At 40.4% G+C, this 16,798-nt stretch overlaps 1 protein-coding gene across 1 annotated transcript in view; it reads left to right on the forward strand.

The window, feature by feature from the left end:
- MYLK (myosin light chain kinase) overlaps positions 1-16,798 on the forward strand; it is a 151,559-nt gene that overhangs the window by 100,689 nt on the left and 34,072 nt on the right. The window contains exons 18-20 of the mRNA XM_062578956.1: positions 1,537-1,587; positions 3,231-3,358; positions 6,760-6,913. Of these exons, the coding sequence (XP_062434940.1) occupies positions 1,537-1,587; positions 3,231-3,358; positions 6,760-6,913 (333 nt within the window). The remainder of the gene's footprint in view (positions 1-1,536; positions 1,588-3,230; positions 3,359-6,759; positions 6,914-16,798) is intronic.

Consider the following 16,798-nt stretch of genomic DNA (forward strand, 5'->3'; position numbering starts at 1 on the left):
AAATCGGTGTCTTCACAGCTATGTACTGCTTGAGCTATAACATGAGGCCTCCACAGTGGGCTCCCATCTTAGACGGCTCCTTGTTCCTAGGCGATCAGGCGACATGTTCGTTGGGTAACATTCACAACTTGCAGTTTGCTATCAGCAAGCAGATTTCAAGGCTCAGAGCAAGGGAGACATGGCAGTGCTTGTTATGTCTTCCAGAGCTTTAAAGAAAAGCAATTTTGTAAATGTGCAGGCCAGCACCTAGAGGTACAAAACGTGCAGATCTTACTGAAAAGGAGGTTAAAAAAAGGGCTTAATTTATTGTATTCAATTTATTTGCTGCTCACTGCTTCGAAGTATTTTAAGTAAACAATGAACCAAATAATTCAAACCTAGTTACTGCTGTCCCTAGGCACCTAACTAGATGTTGCCAGATACTGAAAAGCACATAGCAGATACTGCCTCAATTGAAAGCAACAGCATCTTAAAAGCCAAACTACTTCAATCAAGTTCCCTACTTGAGCATTAGAAAATAAGAAATGGCCTTTTAGACCAGAGGGCATCCTCTGACAAGGACACTTAGGATAGTGGATAAAAAGAGAGTGCTCTAAGAGGAATGAGCCCCCACTTCTGGAATTCAGGGGGTTGAAGGCATCCAGGCTGTTACGTTAATGGCTACCACTAGAATACCTCCTCTGAATTTGCCCTTTTGAATCTGTTTATGTGTTTGGCCTGCAAAACATTCTTGTCTATGAACCCTCACTTAAGCAGGTGCTATATTTAAAAATACTTCTTTCGTTTCTTTTACGCCTGCTACCTGGTACTATACTGGGATGGCAATTAGTTGTTGTTTTCTGAGAAATAGTGGATAGTCATTTTTTACCTACTTTTTATACTGTCCTACTTAACCTTTTCGCAGTTTGGTATAAGGTTGTCTTGATCACATCAAGTGCCCAAGTTTCAAATTGTAACCCATTTTTTTTGATGGCAAGACATTGTGAATAAACATTTATGAATAAACCAAATGTCCCTGCCTAGAGAAGATGAAGTGGTAGCAGGCTGATAACAATTTTTATTGCCTGTGTATGTCTGTTTCTTTGTTAGTTCACAAGTGGCATAAGAAGTAGGACATGGTGTTTACTATCTTGTTTTAATTGAGCTCATTCAGCATTGCTTTTGTTAAAACTCTGAGCAGAAATTCAGCATGAGATAGATCTCAGCCCAGTGTTTTCATCCCAATTAAGCTGCTGTAAGGAACTGAGTATGACAGAATGTGGGAGACATGTAGATTTTGTTGGCTCTTTTGAAAGTTCCACCTTCAGCTGTGAATATTCTGAGGATCACCCAGGATAATAAAAGCAGTTTTTAGAAGTATTTTTAATTCTTTAGTTGTTTAAGGTAATTTACATTAGTTGTTAAGCTGACAAAATATAATAGATTTTGAATTGCCAACAAAGCATCACTATGAATGTGACCATCTTTTCATTTAATCTGATACCTTCCAAACTCACCTGTGAATTAAATCTTTTTTTTAACTTTTTGTTTTATTAGGTGAAGCAACAGTGAAGAAGAAACCAGCGCCAAAGACTCCTCCAAAAGCAGGTGATTAGTTGCATATATCATACTGTATTAATAAGTAATAAACCAATACAATTTTAAAAAACAGGCAACATTTTTAAGTGCAGCGGTTAAATTTGTTGTGCATATGTGATTAAATAGTAAGCGTGATATTCTATGAGGGGGAAACTGGAAGACAGAGTCTGTTTCTTGAATTTGCTCATAAAGTAACGTTGGTATAAGATTTAAATTATGAGCATGCAAAGAAGTTTTACTACCAGTAAACTAAAGCAAGATCTTACAGTGTGTCAGCAGTAGTGTTGGCACTCTGTCCCCTTTATTGTATCCACAACGTAGCCCTCAAGGAAAGAGGCTTTTTCATTTATCACAGAATGCCACATCTGCATGGGTAACTACCACAGAGAAGTTGATAGATTATGTGTTTCCTCTTAACTGGTCTTGTGCTCTCTTACTCATGTGTTTGCATTCTCCTAGACAAAGCTATCTATATTTAACGTTAAGCAGAATGTTCTGTTACAGCAGTCTGCTTTTGGTGCCTTGAAACTTTGTCAGACTTTTTAACTGTTCTCTGCCAGATGTGTACTTCTTTCTAATTTCTTTCAAATATCTTCAAAACAAAAGATTAAACTTTTCTAAGAGGAAGTCTAGGGAAGAACATCTACTTTTGTTGAAAAGAAAGTAGAAGGCACTTTTTTTGATGCCCAGCAGCCCAGGGCTTTGGCCAGGAACGTTACATTTGGTGAAGTTATTCTAGTGCTAAGGAATGCCTTTTACTGTTTCAGTCAAAATGTCCTCAAAGCTGCCTCCAAAAAAAACACCATTTGCTGTGCTGTTCCTGTAAAACAAGTGAACATGTTTCACCCTGGAGCTGTCAGGGCTGTGATATTTCTGGCATCTATCCCTAAGAGCTTTGGGGGGTCTGTCACACTCAGCACCACAGCTGAGAGTCAGGAAATAACACTAAGAGCAAAAGAGAGGTCCTGCCATCTATTGTTACCCTGACAGTGAGAAGGAAGAGGGGAAATAACTGATTCAACCATGGATGAATATGAATAGGACTGCATAATTTTAAAGAAGCCTTGCAGTACAGAAACCCATGGATCATCATTGTTCAAAGGAGAATTCACTGTGGTGCGGAAATAACTGGATTCCCTTCCTTGCCTCTTTAATTGAGGTCTCACATAATGGTCATCTGGCTGTTGAAATGAGCATGTTCAAAGTTGGCTGTTGAGCCCTAGATTTTCTGAATGCTGTTGATGACATTTGGGAGCAGGTCTGCAGACACCCTGAGCACATGCAAATAGACAGGAAGCTAGCTGGGACCATTCCTTGAAAGCAAAAAGTGCTACAGGAATCCTTAGTACTCTGAAAAACTCAGTGTAAAATTTAGTAAGTTTTACGTTTGGAATTAGTAGTAAGTCTTAAGAGTTTTGGTCTTCAGATTTCTGTATGTTAGTCCTGAATGAGCAAACTTAACAGGTAGATTGTTTTTCCTTCACTAGAACAGGATTAACAAAGTGTCCACAGAATTGTTTCGTAGCAGGCTATAGATAATTGTCAGTCTTTTTTCAAATATCACTCTGAAACTGTTGAGAGATGTATGTGTTTGACCGGTAAGAGAAATAGAAAGTATAGTCACCTAAAGGAGGGTATTTTTGTTTTATCAGCTACTCCCCCTCAGATTACTCAGTTCCCAGAAGACAGAAAAGTCCGTGCTGGTGAATCAGTGGAATTGTTTGCCAAGGTGGTAGGAACAGCACCCATAACTTGCACCTGGATGAAATTTCGTAAGCAGGTAAATTGTTTTCTGGTCTATTTTAACAGTCTTAAAAGAGCAGAGCTGGAAGGGATCTCCAAAGACCCAGCTAGTCTATATTGCCTCCGCAGTAACTAGCCGTAACTGTCATTTCTAGCAGATGTTTTTCTTACCTCTTCTGAAAGCATTCCAGCGATGGAGATTTCACAGCCTTCATTGGCATCCTGTTGCACTGCTTAACTATTTTTAGTGTTATATTTTTTTCCTAATGCCAAACCTAAATCTTTCTTGCTACAGTTTAAACCCACTGCTGCCTGTTCTTTCTCCCATAACAAATGGCTGTTCCTTTGAGAAGAACCTTAGACCATGTGATTAAAGGATAGGTGATCTGAAGGATAGATTATCTGAAAAATATTTATTACAGGAAACATTTCTCTCCTTCTTCAGAAATAACCTTTTCTTCACTAGTTCTTGGTCTAAAGCTGTATCAGAGGGGCAAAATGTGACTTATGAAGATGGAATGAAATGTCTCACAACACAAATGTCACCATACAAGGCACAGCAGCACATGTGGCACTGCAAATGCCCTCAGCATCTGGGTTGAAGTTACTTTTTCTTGAATTAATTTCCTCAACTTACATTATATGTGTCCATAAGGGCAATTTCTGAAGATAGTTGCTTTAGTGAAAAATTAAAACAGTTTAAACCAGACAACCCAATATGGAAGCAAAAGCTGGAGACGAAGTGCCACATTAAGATAGACAAAAGATAAATATGTACTGTAGCAGCTATTGTGGTTTTTTCATTCTGAACTTATTATGCACTCTATAAAACATAAATAAAAACAGCTCCTCTTACAAGGAAATTTGGACTCCATAGATATGTCAGCATTTAATCACAGCAGTTCAGTAGAGTTCACTAATGCAAAGGGTATTCCACTTTTTATCTTTGCTGTCCCCAAATAACCTCTTACTTTAGGGGAAAGAGTGCATGACAATGTGCAATTAATTCTCTCTATACTGTACACTCAGCTTTCCTTTTATCTCCTTTGAGGAGTTTTGTTTTTTTTTTCCTGAAGTCTTAAATTTTCTTAAAATTCTGTAGCTTAGAGACTGGAGTTAAAAACTGGTCTACTTATTTCTACAAAAATAGTTCTCAAAAGCCTCAGTGGCATTTACTGTTCTGTGTTGCTGGCACATCAGTGATGGGTACTCCACCAAAATGAGTTCCCAGTCTGTTCTGTGCAGAACTCTGAGCTCACTGAAAAATTCAGCAATCCTATTTACATCGATCCCATGGCCATTTTTATGTGCAAAACCAAAGTGGTAACAGAGACTACCATCTTGTGTTACCCATATCAGACCTATAATCTGTGATACTTCAGCTTTCTCTTTTTTAAAATGTCACTTTTATCATCGTTATACATTCTTTAGTCAATCTCTGTGAAACAAACTAAAGGTTTGCAAAATTTTACATTAGGGTGGTATTTAATGTTTCATATGTCAGTATGGCAGGCAAATGATGTAGAAAAGAAAAAACATTAGGAAGCTTAATGAGCAATATAGGAGGACAAATGAGGGTCAGCAGAGCAAGTGAGTGATGAGTTCTGATTTCAGCTCTGCCACGGCATCTCTGTGGTGTGCAGGAGGGACTCAGCCTCTCCATTCTCCCATTCCCTCCCACCACCATGACTCTTACAGATATTCTGGACAAATGCCTGTTGCTGGAGAAGAGGGAATGCTACAAAGTAATGAACAGTACTGCTGTACGTGATGGCAGCCCACCACAGCCATAGTGGAGCTATGCTAAGTGAACGCACTGAGCAAGTGTGCCTTTGAAAGCTGGCCTAGCCTGTCCTAGCCTTAGCTGGGTAACAAAGTTCATTGTTTGACACTGCTAATTGCTGGCGATTCTTAGCTACCACCAGTGACTGCTTTGGGAACACAGGGATTAAGTGTCCTAGTCCCTAGGCACATTGTAAGCTACCAAGCATCCTTTCAGGGCTTTCTTTGCATAATACATGTCCAGTTCTACTAGACTGCTTTTTTATTATTATTATAATCCTTTGACTAATTGTAGTGAAGCAAAACACATAAACTAGTGTAGAATCTCAGAAGAACAAAGCACAGCAGAAAAAAACACCTTTCAGTATAATTTAAACTGTAATCCTATGTAATTCCAATTACCAGCTCCTGTACCAATTATTGCAGGAGAAGCTTTCTCAGGTTACTTTTGGGCTATAGCAGTGCATGCATTCTGGGTCAGTTGAGGAGAAAGGAGGGGCAAGTCTTGCTCCTAGCCTTGTAATTTCTTATCCTCTGAATATATGAGACAAGATAAGCCAAACTAAATAGCCTTCATTTTTAATGAAATTCTGGGAACGAGCTGGAAGAGTCACTTGTCTAAGAAGGAAGTGGTGGGAGGAAGAAGGGCATTGACATTATGTTGTCTGTTTCATAAGAACACCGTGTACTACTTCTGTAATTGCAGAGTAGCATCGCGGGGCTTTGAAATAATCTTTCATGTCTCAAATTAATACTGATTAAAATCCCAAGTATCCCTGGCCATGCTATAATAGCTTTATTTCAATTAAAAATAGTTCATAATATGCCTATGGAATTCAGCTGAGATTTTGATTTTTGGTTATTTCAGAAAATTTAACCAAAAGGAGAGATGCTGGGGATATCTGTGCACATTAAATTAGGATAGTTTGTTCTTTCCTGCTAGACAGTGTGATTCATTTTGGAATGTCAGTGATTTCAAAATAAATGTTTCACAGGAATTTAAAATTCCAGGAGTAAAACAGTATATATTTTTTTGTCTGTAAATTAAAAAATATTTTTGGCTCTCTAGAAAATAAGAATAAATTAGGAAGGCTTCATCTGCTCTTCGTAAGCCTCTCTGCACCATGTACTATTACAATTCCATTTCAGGCAGAATGTCTTCAATTGTTCAAAACCAGGAAACTCTTGCCCTGAGAGCGCTGGTTAAGACAAGATGGTGAAAGTCACAGCTATGAATGATCTGCATAGAGGGTCTCTGAAACCAGTGACAAATAAATGAGGATATTTACAACTAAACCCTAGTTCCACTCTGCTCTTTCTAGGATAAGTAAGAAAAGACTTTGCTCTTTTGCCAGGTTTCACTTCTAGCTGTCAAGAGGCAGAAAGTAAAACTCCCCTTCCTTAGTGGAGGCCTACCAATTCCAATGTTCTTTGTTTCCACTGCAGGAATGGAGTCATTATAACATTCTGCTGTATTTCTGTATGTTTTGTGTTGATTTCACTCTTTATGAGCTACATATATCACTGCTGTGATAGAGTTATCTCTAGATGATGCTTAACAGTGTTAACTTTTGTTGTAATGTCAGCTTTTTCAAACAGAGGTAAGGAATTTTTTCCCTTAAGATATTTAATTTTTTTTTCTATTGAATTTGGCAGATTGAAGAAAATGAATATATCAAAATTGAGAATGCTGAGAACAGCAGCAAGCTAACAATATCATCAACAAAGCAAGAACACTGTGGATGTTACACTCTAGTTGTAGAAAACAAACTTGGCAGCAGACAAGCACAGGTCAACCTTACAGTTGTTGGTGAGTTCAAACAATGCTTTAGATATATACTCATTCTTTAGAAATCACTTTACATTGATGTTCTAATCTATATGATGCTATGCAAAAACTTAAATAAAATCATCAGGTAAGATAAGAAGATTGAAAAAGACCATAGACCTTTAAAAAAAATACCTGACAGGATATTGACATGATATAAGCACAATAAGCAACTTCAGTAGGGCTAGGCTGTGTTGCAGCACTTTATGATGCATTTAGTTTCATTTTCAAAAATCATTAATTTCAGATAGAGGTAAGAAATAACCCAGATTTAGAAAAAAAACAGTAAAGAGAAAAGGTGGCTTACATTTCTTATTTTGTTTAGGTACCACTGTAGTCATCCTTCTCACATTTAACTTTTGTAGTTTCCTGATGTTTGCTAGACTGTAATTTTAACTAGATAATCCAAATTTTATTAGGCTGTTAGTTTGAGAAGGACTCAAGTGGTCTGTATTAGACTGTAAATTTGAAAATATCTTGTTATTTTTGGGTGGGAGGTTTTCTGTGTTTGGCCGAAATTCCTACTAGTGTCTACTGTTTTATAGTGACATAAACTGGTGGATAGAGGCAGTCTGTTTGGAATATGTTGTCCTTTATATATGGGCTATTATATATATGTGCATGTATTCTGTAATATAGATGGAAACTGGAAGAATCATGTGTTTGAAACTTTGGAGCATTAGTTCCAAACAGTTTTATCAAATGACGCCATCAGGCTGTCTGTGGTAGGCGAAACGGGGCGCTGCGGAAGATCACGGGATGTGACGTCCCGACGAGGCAGGGCTAAGACAGGAAAAGACAGTGCGAGCGCGTATATAAAGAATTGTAACGACGCAATAAACGCCATTTGCCGCATCCTCCCTAGGGAGTCAGTGTGGTGTGGCCCAGGGGCCGGCGGGGTTGCGGGCTCCTGACCTCACCCTAACTCTGGGTATTGTTGCGACGGCAACAGCTGTCAAGTTTATTGAAGTAAGATGTGGACAGCTACAGATAGCTGCAGACCAGTAAACAGTTGCAATATATTTGCAGGTACAACTGCAGCCTAGATATAAATAAACTGGCTTAATTTTAGACAAAATGTAGGGCTGTAACATCTAGCTCTGAAAGGGCTAATGAACCCATCTTCGTGAGGATAAATAGCAAATGGTTTCCTGGAAAATCCAGGAAGGTTCTACAAGCAGAGAGAGAGATTTAGTCAAAATACTCTTCTGGTTCCTTCTAACGTGTGTCACTAGTTGTATTGGACAGTGTGGGTCTCTGTTTCCTGCAGCTTGCAGCGGGGTCTTAACACCTGTGGCAGGGGAGGGCAGAGTTTGCCCAGGCATTTGGACAAACTCTATTTGACATAACAAGGCTGCATCCTGATCACTCAGTTGTAACTGCATTGGCTCTGCTGTCCTAACACATATCTGGGCTACTGAGCAAGTAAAGAAACGTGAGTGTAAGGCCAAAGATGAAAATCTGACTCCAGTGAAATCAATGGCAAAATTCCCGTTGACTCTAGCTGGGCTGGAAATTCATTCTAGTGATCCACCGAATAGCATAAGAAGTTTGATAACTAGTATCACACTTCAGTGTAGAATATCCAGTAAAGGCTGCGTATGATTCTTGATTATTTAAATGAATTTCTTTTGCCTTATTTTTGGCATTTGTTGCAATTAAAAGGCAACTGAATGAATGAGTACAAATATAAATTCCAGGAACAGAGCAGAGAAGGCAAGAATAGAAAAGAATAGAGTAAGTATTTTTCATATAACGCATAAATAAATTGTTCTACTCCTTCAACAGTAGCTTGTGCAGGTCAGAAATATAGCTAGGCTAAAAATGAGCACCATGAAAGATTGATCCTCCACTAACCATTAAATACATTGATGTGGCTACAGCTTTTGGCTACGCAGCTGGTTAGCAGCTAGAGGCACGCCAGAAGAGCAACCGCTCTTTATGTCCCCTCTTATGCTTTCCTAGGCAACTGCTGCAGACTGTAGCAGGTTATTGGGCAAGATGGATTTTTTAGCTGAACCAGGATGACATGTCTTATGATTTTGTCACTATGTGAACCTCAGCTCATTATTATGCAAGTCGCTGCTTTATATTCTATGGAGTTAATTGGTTTGAAAGTCTCTGAATTCTATAACCTTATAAAGCTACATCTCAGCCTCCTTCTTCGCTCTTCCACGAGTAAGAAATGTGCCAGAGAACAGTGGGATTCCCAAAGCTGCTTTTGGGAGACTTGGGTGAAGAATCCTTAAAATGTGCTGGAGTTTGCCATGCTTTTGGCTGATGAAAAACTATCTGATTCCAACTAAAAAGAATAAATTCCCTCTTGTAAAATTGCCAAGCTCTTCAGTGAAACATCTCACTGATGTCAGCACTGCCAAAAGCATGACAAAGCCTCAAGATTCCTCATTTGCTACATATGCATTTTACAGCCAAATCCTTCCATCTAGTTACCCTCGAATGTGAGTGAAGGGGGCAAAAGTATCTTCCTACTAGGGAGTGGGTTGGAATCTCACTGCTGAGATAAAATCCTTCATCCTGTTTGCACCTTTACTGGTATTAACTGTTCATGAAAAATAGGAAGGTGCTGTCTTTCTCCGAAGCCTGCTGCAGTCAGAATAGGGAGGCTTGTGCTTCTCTAAGCATGCAGAACCAGAGGGCTTTTAGTCTGCTAAACCTCATCCTTAGGACTAAGTTCTCATCTGACTACTCTTTCTGTTCCATCCAAAGTACTAGGAAAGAACTCGCCCTCCCTGTCCTGACTCCTATTCATAACAAGGGTTTATGGAGAAAGCCCTGCTGCTACACATCGGCCTTGTTTGCCTCAGCAGTATATAATAAGGCTCTAACCTTTGTGTGAGCTGCCTCCCCCTAAGGTTACTGACTAAAAGGCACACCCACGTATATACTGTGTACTCAAAACACACTGCTGCCTGACCACAGTACATAATTGACTCTTGAACGTGTTGAGAGAAACTATAAATACAGAGCATCTGCTCTCCGGAAGGAGTGTGTCTGAGCTGACCTAGAGCTATATTTCTCAAAAAGCTAGCAAACAGGCTTGTCTGGTTTCGGGTTTAACAAATCAATGACATTTGTTAAAATAGAAAACGAAATAGATAAGGAAATAAAACAGGATTTTATTATTGTTTAATAAAAAGGTTGGAAAGTCCTCATGCTTATGTGCAAGTGTCTCATTTGAAAGGCTCCAATACGTGTTTCCCAAATTAAAGTTGGACTGTAGCACATGACAGGGAACACACTGCCCAGAGAAGTTGTGCCATCTCCATCCTTGGAGGTATTCAAGTCCAGACTGAATAAACATCTGAAAAACCTGGTCTGACATTCTGGCTGAATAGGAGGTCTAATGACCTCCTGATTTAAGGCCTGAGTCTTAGACAATAAACTATAGCTGGATATTTGAATGATTTTGGGGGGGTGGGGGGGGTTGGGGAAGGAGGGGGAAGACAAATTCCTCCCTTTCATTCCTTTAATGAATTTTCTCCTAAAGTCTTAAATCAAACTGCTCAAACTGTCATACTCAACAGTCATATTCAACACTTCAACTGCGAGCTTAATTGAACCAAGTAGGGATTCTGCCATTTAAGGAGTTTGAATAACATTGCTTGATTCAGTTTTGGCCATGGGAAAAGCTGCTGCTGAAAGAAGCCCAGCTTTGAAGTAGTCTAAGGATTTTTTTTCTTTATGATTTTAATGAGTAAGTTTATAAATTAATAAAACTTCTATTAAACCTAGGCTCCAGTGTGATCTGCTTGCAGTCCACGCACCAGCTGCGCAGTACCTAGTCAAATTAGAAGAGATTCCTGTTAATTGAGGTTGGGCAGTGTGGTGTGGTGATGAGTACACAGGAGTAAGCCATAAGCATCGAGCCTAGAGCTTAATATTGATTTGTTGTCTAATTTTGGGCCTATATAAGCTAATAATACTGAGAGACCTGCAATAGAAGTGTGAAGTTAAGCAGTCTCATCTCTCAAAGGGTAGGCTGCTTCCAAAATGTCTATGTGCAGTTCTTCTCTATTGTTATTTAAAGATTAGCTCTCTCAAATAAGTAATTTCATTAGCTGCATGATCTCTCTATAGAGATTTTGCAACGTATTTCTGCTCCAAATCCAAGCCAGCCTGTTGTGGGACAAAGCTAATGAATAACAGCAGACACTGTGTCAGATTAAAATGGCTTTTTGTTGCCAAAGCTCTATTAAATGAGCTAGCAATGAGCTGAGTGTAAGATAGGGCTGATGTAGGAAAGGTAGAGTCCTCACTCCACAGTGATAGCAAGGAATACTCATTCCTTTCTTGCCATTTTTTGGAAGCATATGGATAAATAATCAAATTGCTTCTGAACATCTTTACTATGTGACAGGAATACCTCGGTCTGTACCCTCTAATGAAAAAGGAACTTTGTCATGTTGCTGGCTAAGGGTGGCTAAAGACAAAGAGTCCAAAGAACAAGAGTACTTAAGAAGGAGAATTTGGCCTTTGAGAAGTTGTGGTCTGTTCTGTGGCTCTGCCGCAAGCTTCCTTCATGATTTTGAGCATCCTGCTTAGTGCTTCCATGCCCAGATAGAAGGGAATTTTGAAGCTCAGTGTTTGCTGAGTATGTTGGGTATCAGTGATGGCTTTTACCTTTTTTAACACAGAAGTAGGAAAATATATACTGCCTATGTGGAGGCTGATTTTGATCAACCTTGTTTTGTCCTTCAGGTTAGTATTGGTTCTAGTGTGGTATTATATGAAAACAAAATATGGCTCTAAGATAGATAAATGCTGAAGAATAAGAGCAATGTTGTTATACTTCAAGAGAGACCTAAAGATAGTTGTTATCATGTTTCTATTACCCTAAACAGTTGTGCACATACTGTGTGCTCTGAGTCCTCCCATACATTGCTGAACAGTGATAAACCAAGTACTTAAGTATACTTACATATAAGCATGTTGCACACAGACATACAAGTAGTATAATACAGTATTCCAAGTTTAGCTTTAGAATAAAATCTGATCATGCACTAACTCCAATAGTCATTGCATATAGTGGTAGGATTAATAATTGCCTATATAGAAGCATTGAGTTCAACAAGTGACATATATGCATGCTATACTAACATTAGTTCTTTGCCCTTAAGCTCTACTGTAAGGAAATGTGCCACTTTAACAGTGGCACTTCCAACATTTTCTATGAGTCCCTAAGACTTCTGGCACAGTGCAGGCAGCTCAGACTGAATGGATCCATAGGGAGCAGAAACTGGCAGCCTCTGTCTGCAAAAGCATGTGCAGACATTTGTGACAGCGAAGCAGCACAGCCAGAGGTGTTTCTACAGACAGCACTACAGCACTGAAGCATTAACATGAACACTCCTGAAACATCCTTCATCTTCTTCTGAGAAGCATCAGATTGTATCTGACAGCAGACATGTGATTCCCTGTTTATAGCGAGGGCTGAGAATGCTGTGAATTTCCTAAGAATATGTGGGCGGACTTGGCCTCTAACCTTTAGCCTTTTAAATTCCTCTAGATAGCTGAAGGATTTTTGTCACCAGCTTTCCGGTTAAAGAGCAACTAGACTGATGGTTCAGGAAGGGACGTTTTATGTTGTTGTTGTTGTTGTATGGTGTTACAGTCTCCACTGCCATCTTCCTCTCTACTGCTTGGTGACTAGACTCTGCAGCCATATCAAAACAACATTTTTTGTAGAAAGAGGGAAAAACAGCTTAGGTTGCCTAACATTAGTGCCAGTATCCTAATGCAGAATTAGTCTCTGAAGGACCATCTCGTTTGTGTCATTTCTGTGAGGAGAAATTGCAGAACTCTCTGCTTCGTTGTTTTTCTTGATATTCATCATCACCTTTCTTCTGAGGAAGAAAAGGAAACATCATCACAGTATTTTTGACAATAAGCTTGCTGTATTTTAGCTGCTATTGAATGCTAGGAATTTCTTTAGTTACAAAGGTAAGTGGTTGCTCTTCTGCACGTGAGCAGGGTCTTCCTAAGACCCATGCTTACCCTGGTGGAGACTTGGCTTCTGCTTACAGTCTTACTGGAGCAAGCCCTAAAATTTATTCTTCCTTTCAGTGGACAGGTATCAGAGCTCTAATTCAATCAGTTATCGAACCAGATTCCTAACGCGTAGCATGAGTAATCCGAATAGCTTGCTGACTTAGACACGAGAACAGATGGTTTAGAAGAAGGGCTCCTGAGAATGCATTGTATATTTGTTTGTTCCATTAGGCCTGTGGCAGGAGGAGATGTTCTTGTGATGAGGGCATATGCGTGGGAGTGGTGAGCTCTGGTTTCATTCCCAGCTCCATCCTCCTGTCTGTCCTTGGGTGAGATCGTTTTACTCTTTATGCCCCAGTTACCCCATTGGCAAAGTTGGGACCATGATACAAAATACTGCTACGGTCTTCAGTGTCTGTGAGCTGCTTTTTCTGCAGATCTCAGAAGTGCAGTTTTTAAATAATGTAGTTTTAAGTCAGAATTGTGGAAAGGGGTGAGGAGGGGTCCAGCATTTGAGCCTGGCACTGTCATGCAGGGTTACGCAGAGAGGAGGCTAGAGCAAGCCGGCAGTATGTGCTGTCGGGCTGGGCTGCAATACGAGCTGTGCCCGAGCTCGGGCTGGGGAGCTCCCATGAGTTACCCAGCCTCGTCCACACGGCGCTCGGCTCCCACTGGGGAGGCTGCTTCGTCAGGGGAAAACTTCTTTTCCTTTCATCTTCTCTTGTGTTTTTCTGTGGGAGAGCACAGGTGGTTGTTCCCAGTTTAATGCTACGCTAAACCTGTGGTGCATTAACGTGCAGAAGGCAGTTAAAGGGTGTTAGTACCTTTACTTACAGCACTTCTCTGCCTTGGAAAAAAAGCTGCAGGGCATAGTTTTCCAAGCAAAGCAGAGAGGTTTGCCATGACCCTAAGCCCTGTCAGCAATAATGTAGAGTTCAGTTATGACCTTTTATGGTTTCGCTTTTCTCCTGCTGATGAGTTTCAAATGAAGCCTTTGCCAGTGCTGTCGGCATGGATAGTGTTCAACTGGCTTTAGCTGCGTATTAAATACCTTCTCTGGCTAAACAGCCTGTGGAATGGAATTAAATTGTTTCTTTCTGTCTGTTCTTCATCTGGCGGACAAATCTCACAATAGCTAATAATAGTATTATACAGTAATATGATAACTAGATTTAGAAAGAAACCAAGTCAACTTTGAGAACAGATAAAGAAAACCACTTCAGAGATGTTGCTTCAGTGCTGTCTCTGGAAAAGAGCAACAACCTTCCTTTTGCAGAAGCTGTGGTCATATTGTTGCCTGTTTTCAGAGGCTTTCTGCTGCAACAGAGTTGCTGCTTAAGAGACTGCTGGGGCCCTGCAAGCTCTTAATGTGCAGCAAGCCCTACCTCCTCGCCTCGGCTCAGTCTGGCTGCCACATCGAGTAGCTGGGCAATTTCCATTTCCCTGCGCTCTGAGCTGGATAAGGAGAACACTGCCTTTTTCGGTCTCCTGGAACGGGGCTTGTGTTCTGCAGGCTCTGCAGACTGAGCTGTTTTGAGCAGCCAGTGAGATGTGGGTAGCACAATTTCATGTTTTGTGGGTGTCCGGTATGAGTGGTGGGTTTGCCACCTCTGCAGAAGAAAAGAAAGCCCTTTTCCTTATTGGGAGGGATTTTGAGTTAAACACCACTGAAAAGAAAGGAAGGGGCTCAAGTCAGACTTGCTCATAAATAATAATGATATAAAGGCCAAGCATGATTATGTGTTGTGCTTCCCAGTGTGCAGAGTGTACAAATGCAGATTAATCAAAGGTTACTCCAGGCTGCATATCGAAACTTGTTTACCAAAATATCTCTTGAGAATTTATCTGAGGAAGAAGAGCATCTGAATCCAGTTTGGGAGTAAATAGGAAGTGTGCACTTCAGTCCCAGTATGGTTTTAAATGTGGCTCATACGCTTCAGTGGGGTTAGCTCGTGACTTTACTGTCTGCCCTAAGGAGCACATGCCACAGAGAATAAATTAGTATCAGACCACCTTGCCTGCTCCTCCTTGCTCTGGGGAAGAGATAATCTATGTGTTGGGGAGCATTTGGTTTTTAATCTGTGCCTAGTTTGCTGGCGCATGAAGGGAGAGGAGCCCTCCTTCTGCTCACCCCACTCGCCTCTTGTTCACCTACTCAGGGCATGTCGGAAGAGTTGCTGTTGCTCTTTCCCCGTCTCACTGACTTTAGGCAGTCTCTGCGCTGCTGTGTAGAGCAGTGCCCAGGGCAGGCAGTTACCTGCTTGTCCATCTTCCCTACCTGCAGCCTTTGGAGCCAGCTCAGAGGCAGCCCTGCTGGTATTCCTAAAGGGATTGCCTGGGGAGCTCTGTGCTTGCGGCCAGCCACCAACAGTCTTGTTAGCCTTTGCAGTTATCGTATTAGGCAAATAAGATAATCATGCATCGTGGTAAAAGAGGTATAGGTACTGGCTGCTACAGGGGACAGTGGACTTTGTAGGATGCTGACCAAGTTCAACAGAGACTGTGTGGGTGCAGCCAATTTGATTGTGATAATCTAGATTGTCATAAAGCTTAGGTATCTCTTGATTTGGGCATTATATGTATGCTGTGATAACATAGTCAAGGCTGGAGTACCCCTACTTTCATCTAGCTAAGACATGTAGTTGTGGAGAATGTGTACATCTGTTTTTTTGTTGTTGTTGCATAAGATAGTGAAGCTGAAGTTAGAGCTCTATATTTTAAATTAATTGCTTCCTCTGGAGATACACTGATATGCAAATGTTCAAAAGGAGCAGCATATTTTTTGGATACAATCCCTTCCTTCTAGTTCCCATTTTGGATTGTGGTTATGGCTTGGTCCAGAACAGGAAGTGCCAAACTGTAGTCCAGCAGAGCTGATGTAATTGTCCTCAAAATATAAGCCTAAATGTGATGTATGTTTGGGTACGTAAAGCACTGCACATGACATGCAAATGCAAGATTGAAGATAGCTAGCTGAAGGACACTAATGGTATATTAAAAAGTAAAATGGAAAGACAAAATAGAGAATTGTGCTTGACTTCTGCACCCTTTCTCAACCCACTGGATATTTTTGTTGGAAGCTGTTAATTATGCTGATAGAGATTTCATATTCCAGAAGGGAATGCAGTTTGGCAAAATATCCTAGCTCTCAATACAGACAGAAGAGTACAGGGTAACCTTTTAAATCCCCATGGAATAGACTGTTGAGAAACAGAACAGATGCACACAGAGACCATCTGCAAATTCTCTGAATGTGCAGAGCTATAGAATATCATCCAGTCTGATATCAAATAATTTTTTAAGCATGGTAGAGTGCAATTTGGAGAGATATATACATCTGTCATATTAAGAAAGTGCAAAGATCAGACTGTCTTTCTTGTTTATAGTCTTCCATAGCAGCTACTACCCAGTATATCTTAAGCAGATCTGCAAGCAGCGGTACATGGTAGACAAAAATGTGTATCTTTCTGGCTCAAGAGAGTCCAGCCAGGGTTCCACGTTTTCTTCTTTTACTTCTGGGCAAAATTTATTAGAAAAGTGGAAGCATTCCCAAGACTGGCAGATATTAAACTAAGCCATATAGCATTTTCTTTACAGCTGAAGTCCCTTTGGCTGTGAATGTTTTCTCTCTCTTGCTCACATGCTTGAGCCTTGCTTTTGTAAGCTATGGAAATGGATTCCAGCTATCTAGGTGAGTCATGGAAAGAGAGGTCACTATAACTGTGGCCTAGGCAACTGATGAAATCATGCCCATGCATAATTTGAAAACAGAAATGTGTTGAAAATCAGCAAAGAAAGACTGCATATTCACATCCTGCCTGGGAAGCAGGCTGCTACGCTCTGTGCAGACTGGAAGAA

Source organism: Rhea pennata, chromosome 6 (assembly GCF_028389875.1).
Source record: "Rhea pennata isolate bPtePen1 chromosome 6, bPtePen1.pri, whole genome shotgun sequence".
Taxonomy (NCBI): Eukaryota; Metazoa; Chordata; class Aves; order Rheiformes; family Rheidae; genus Rhea; species Rhea pennata.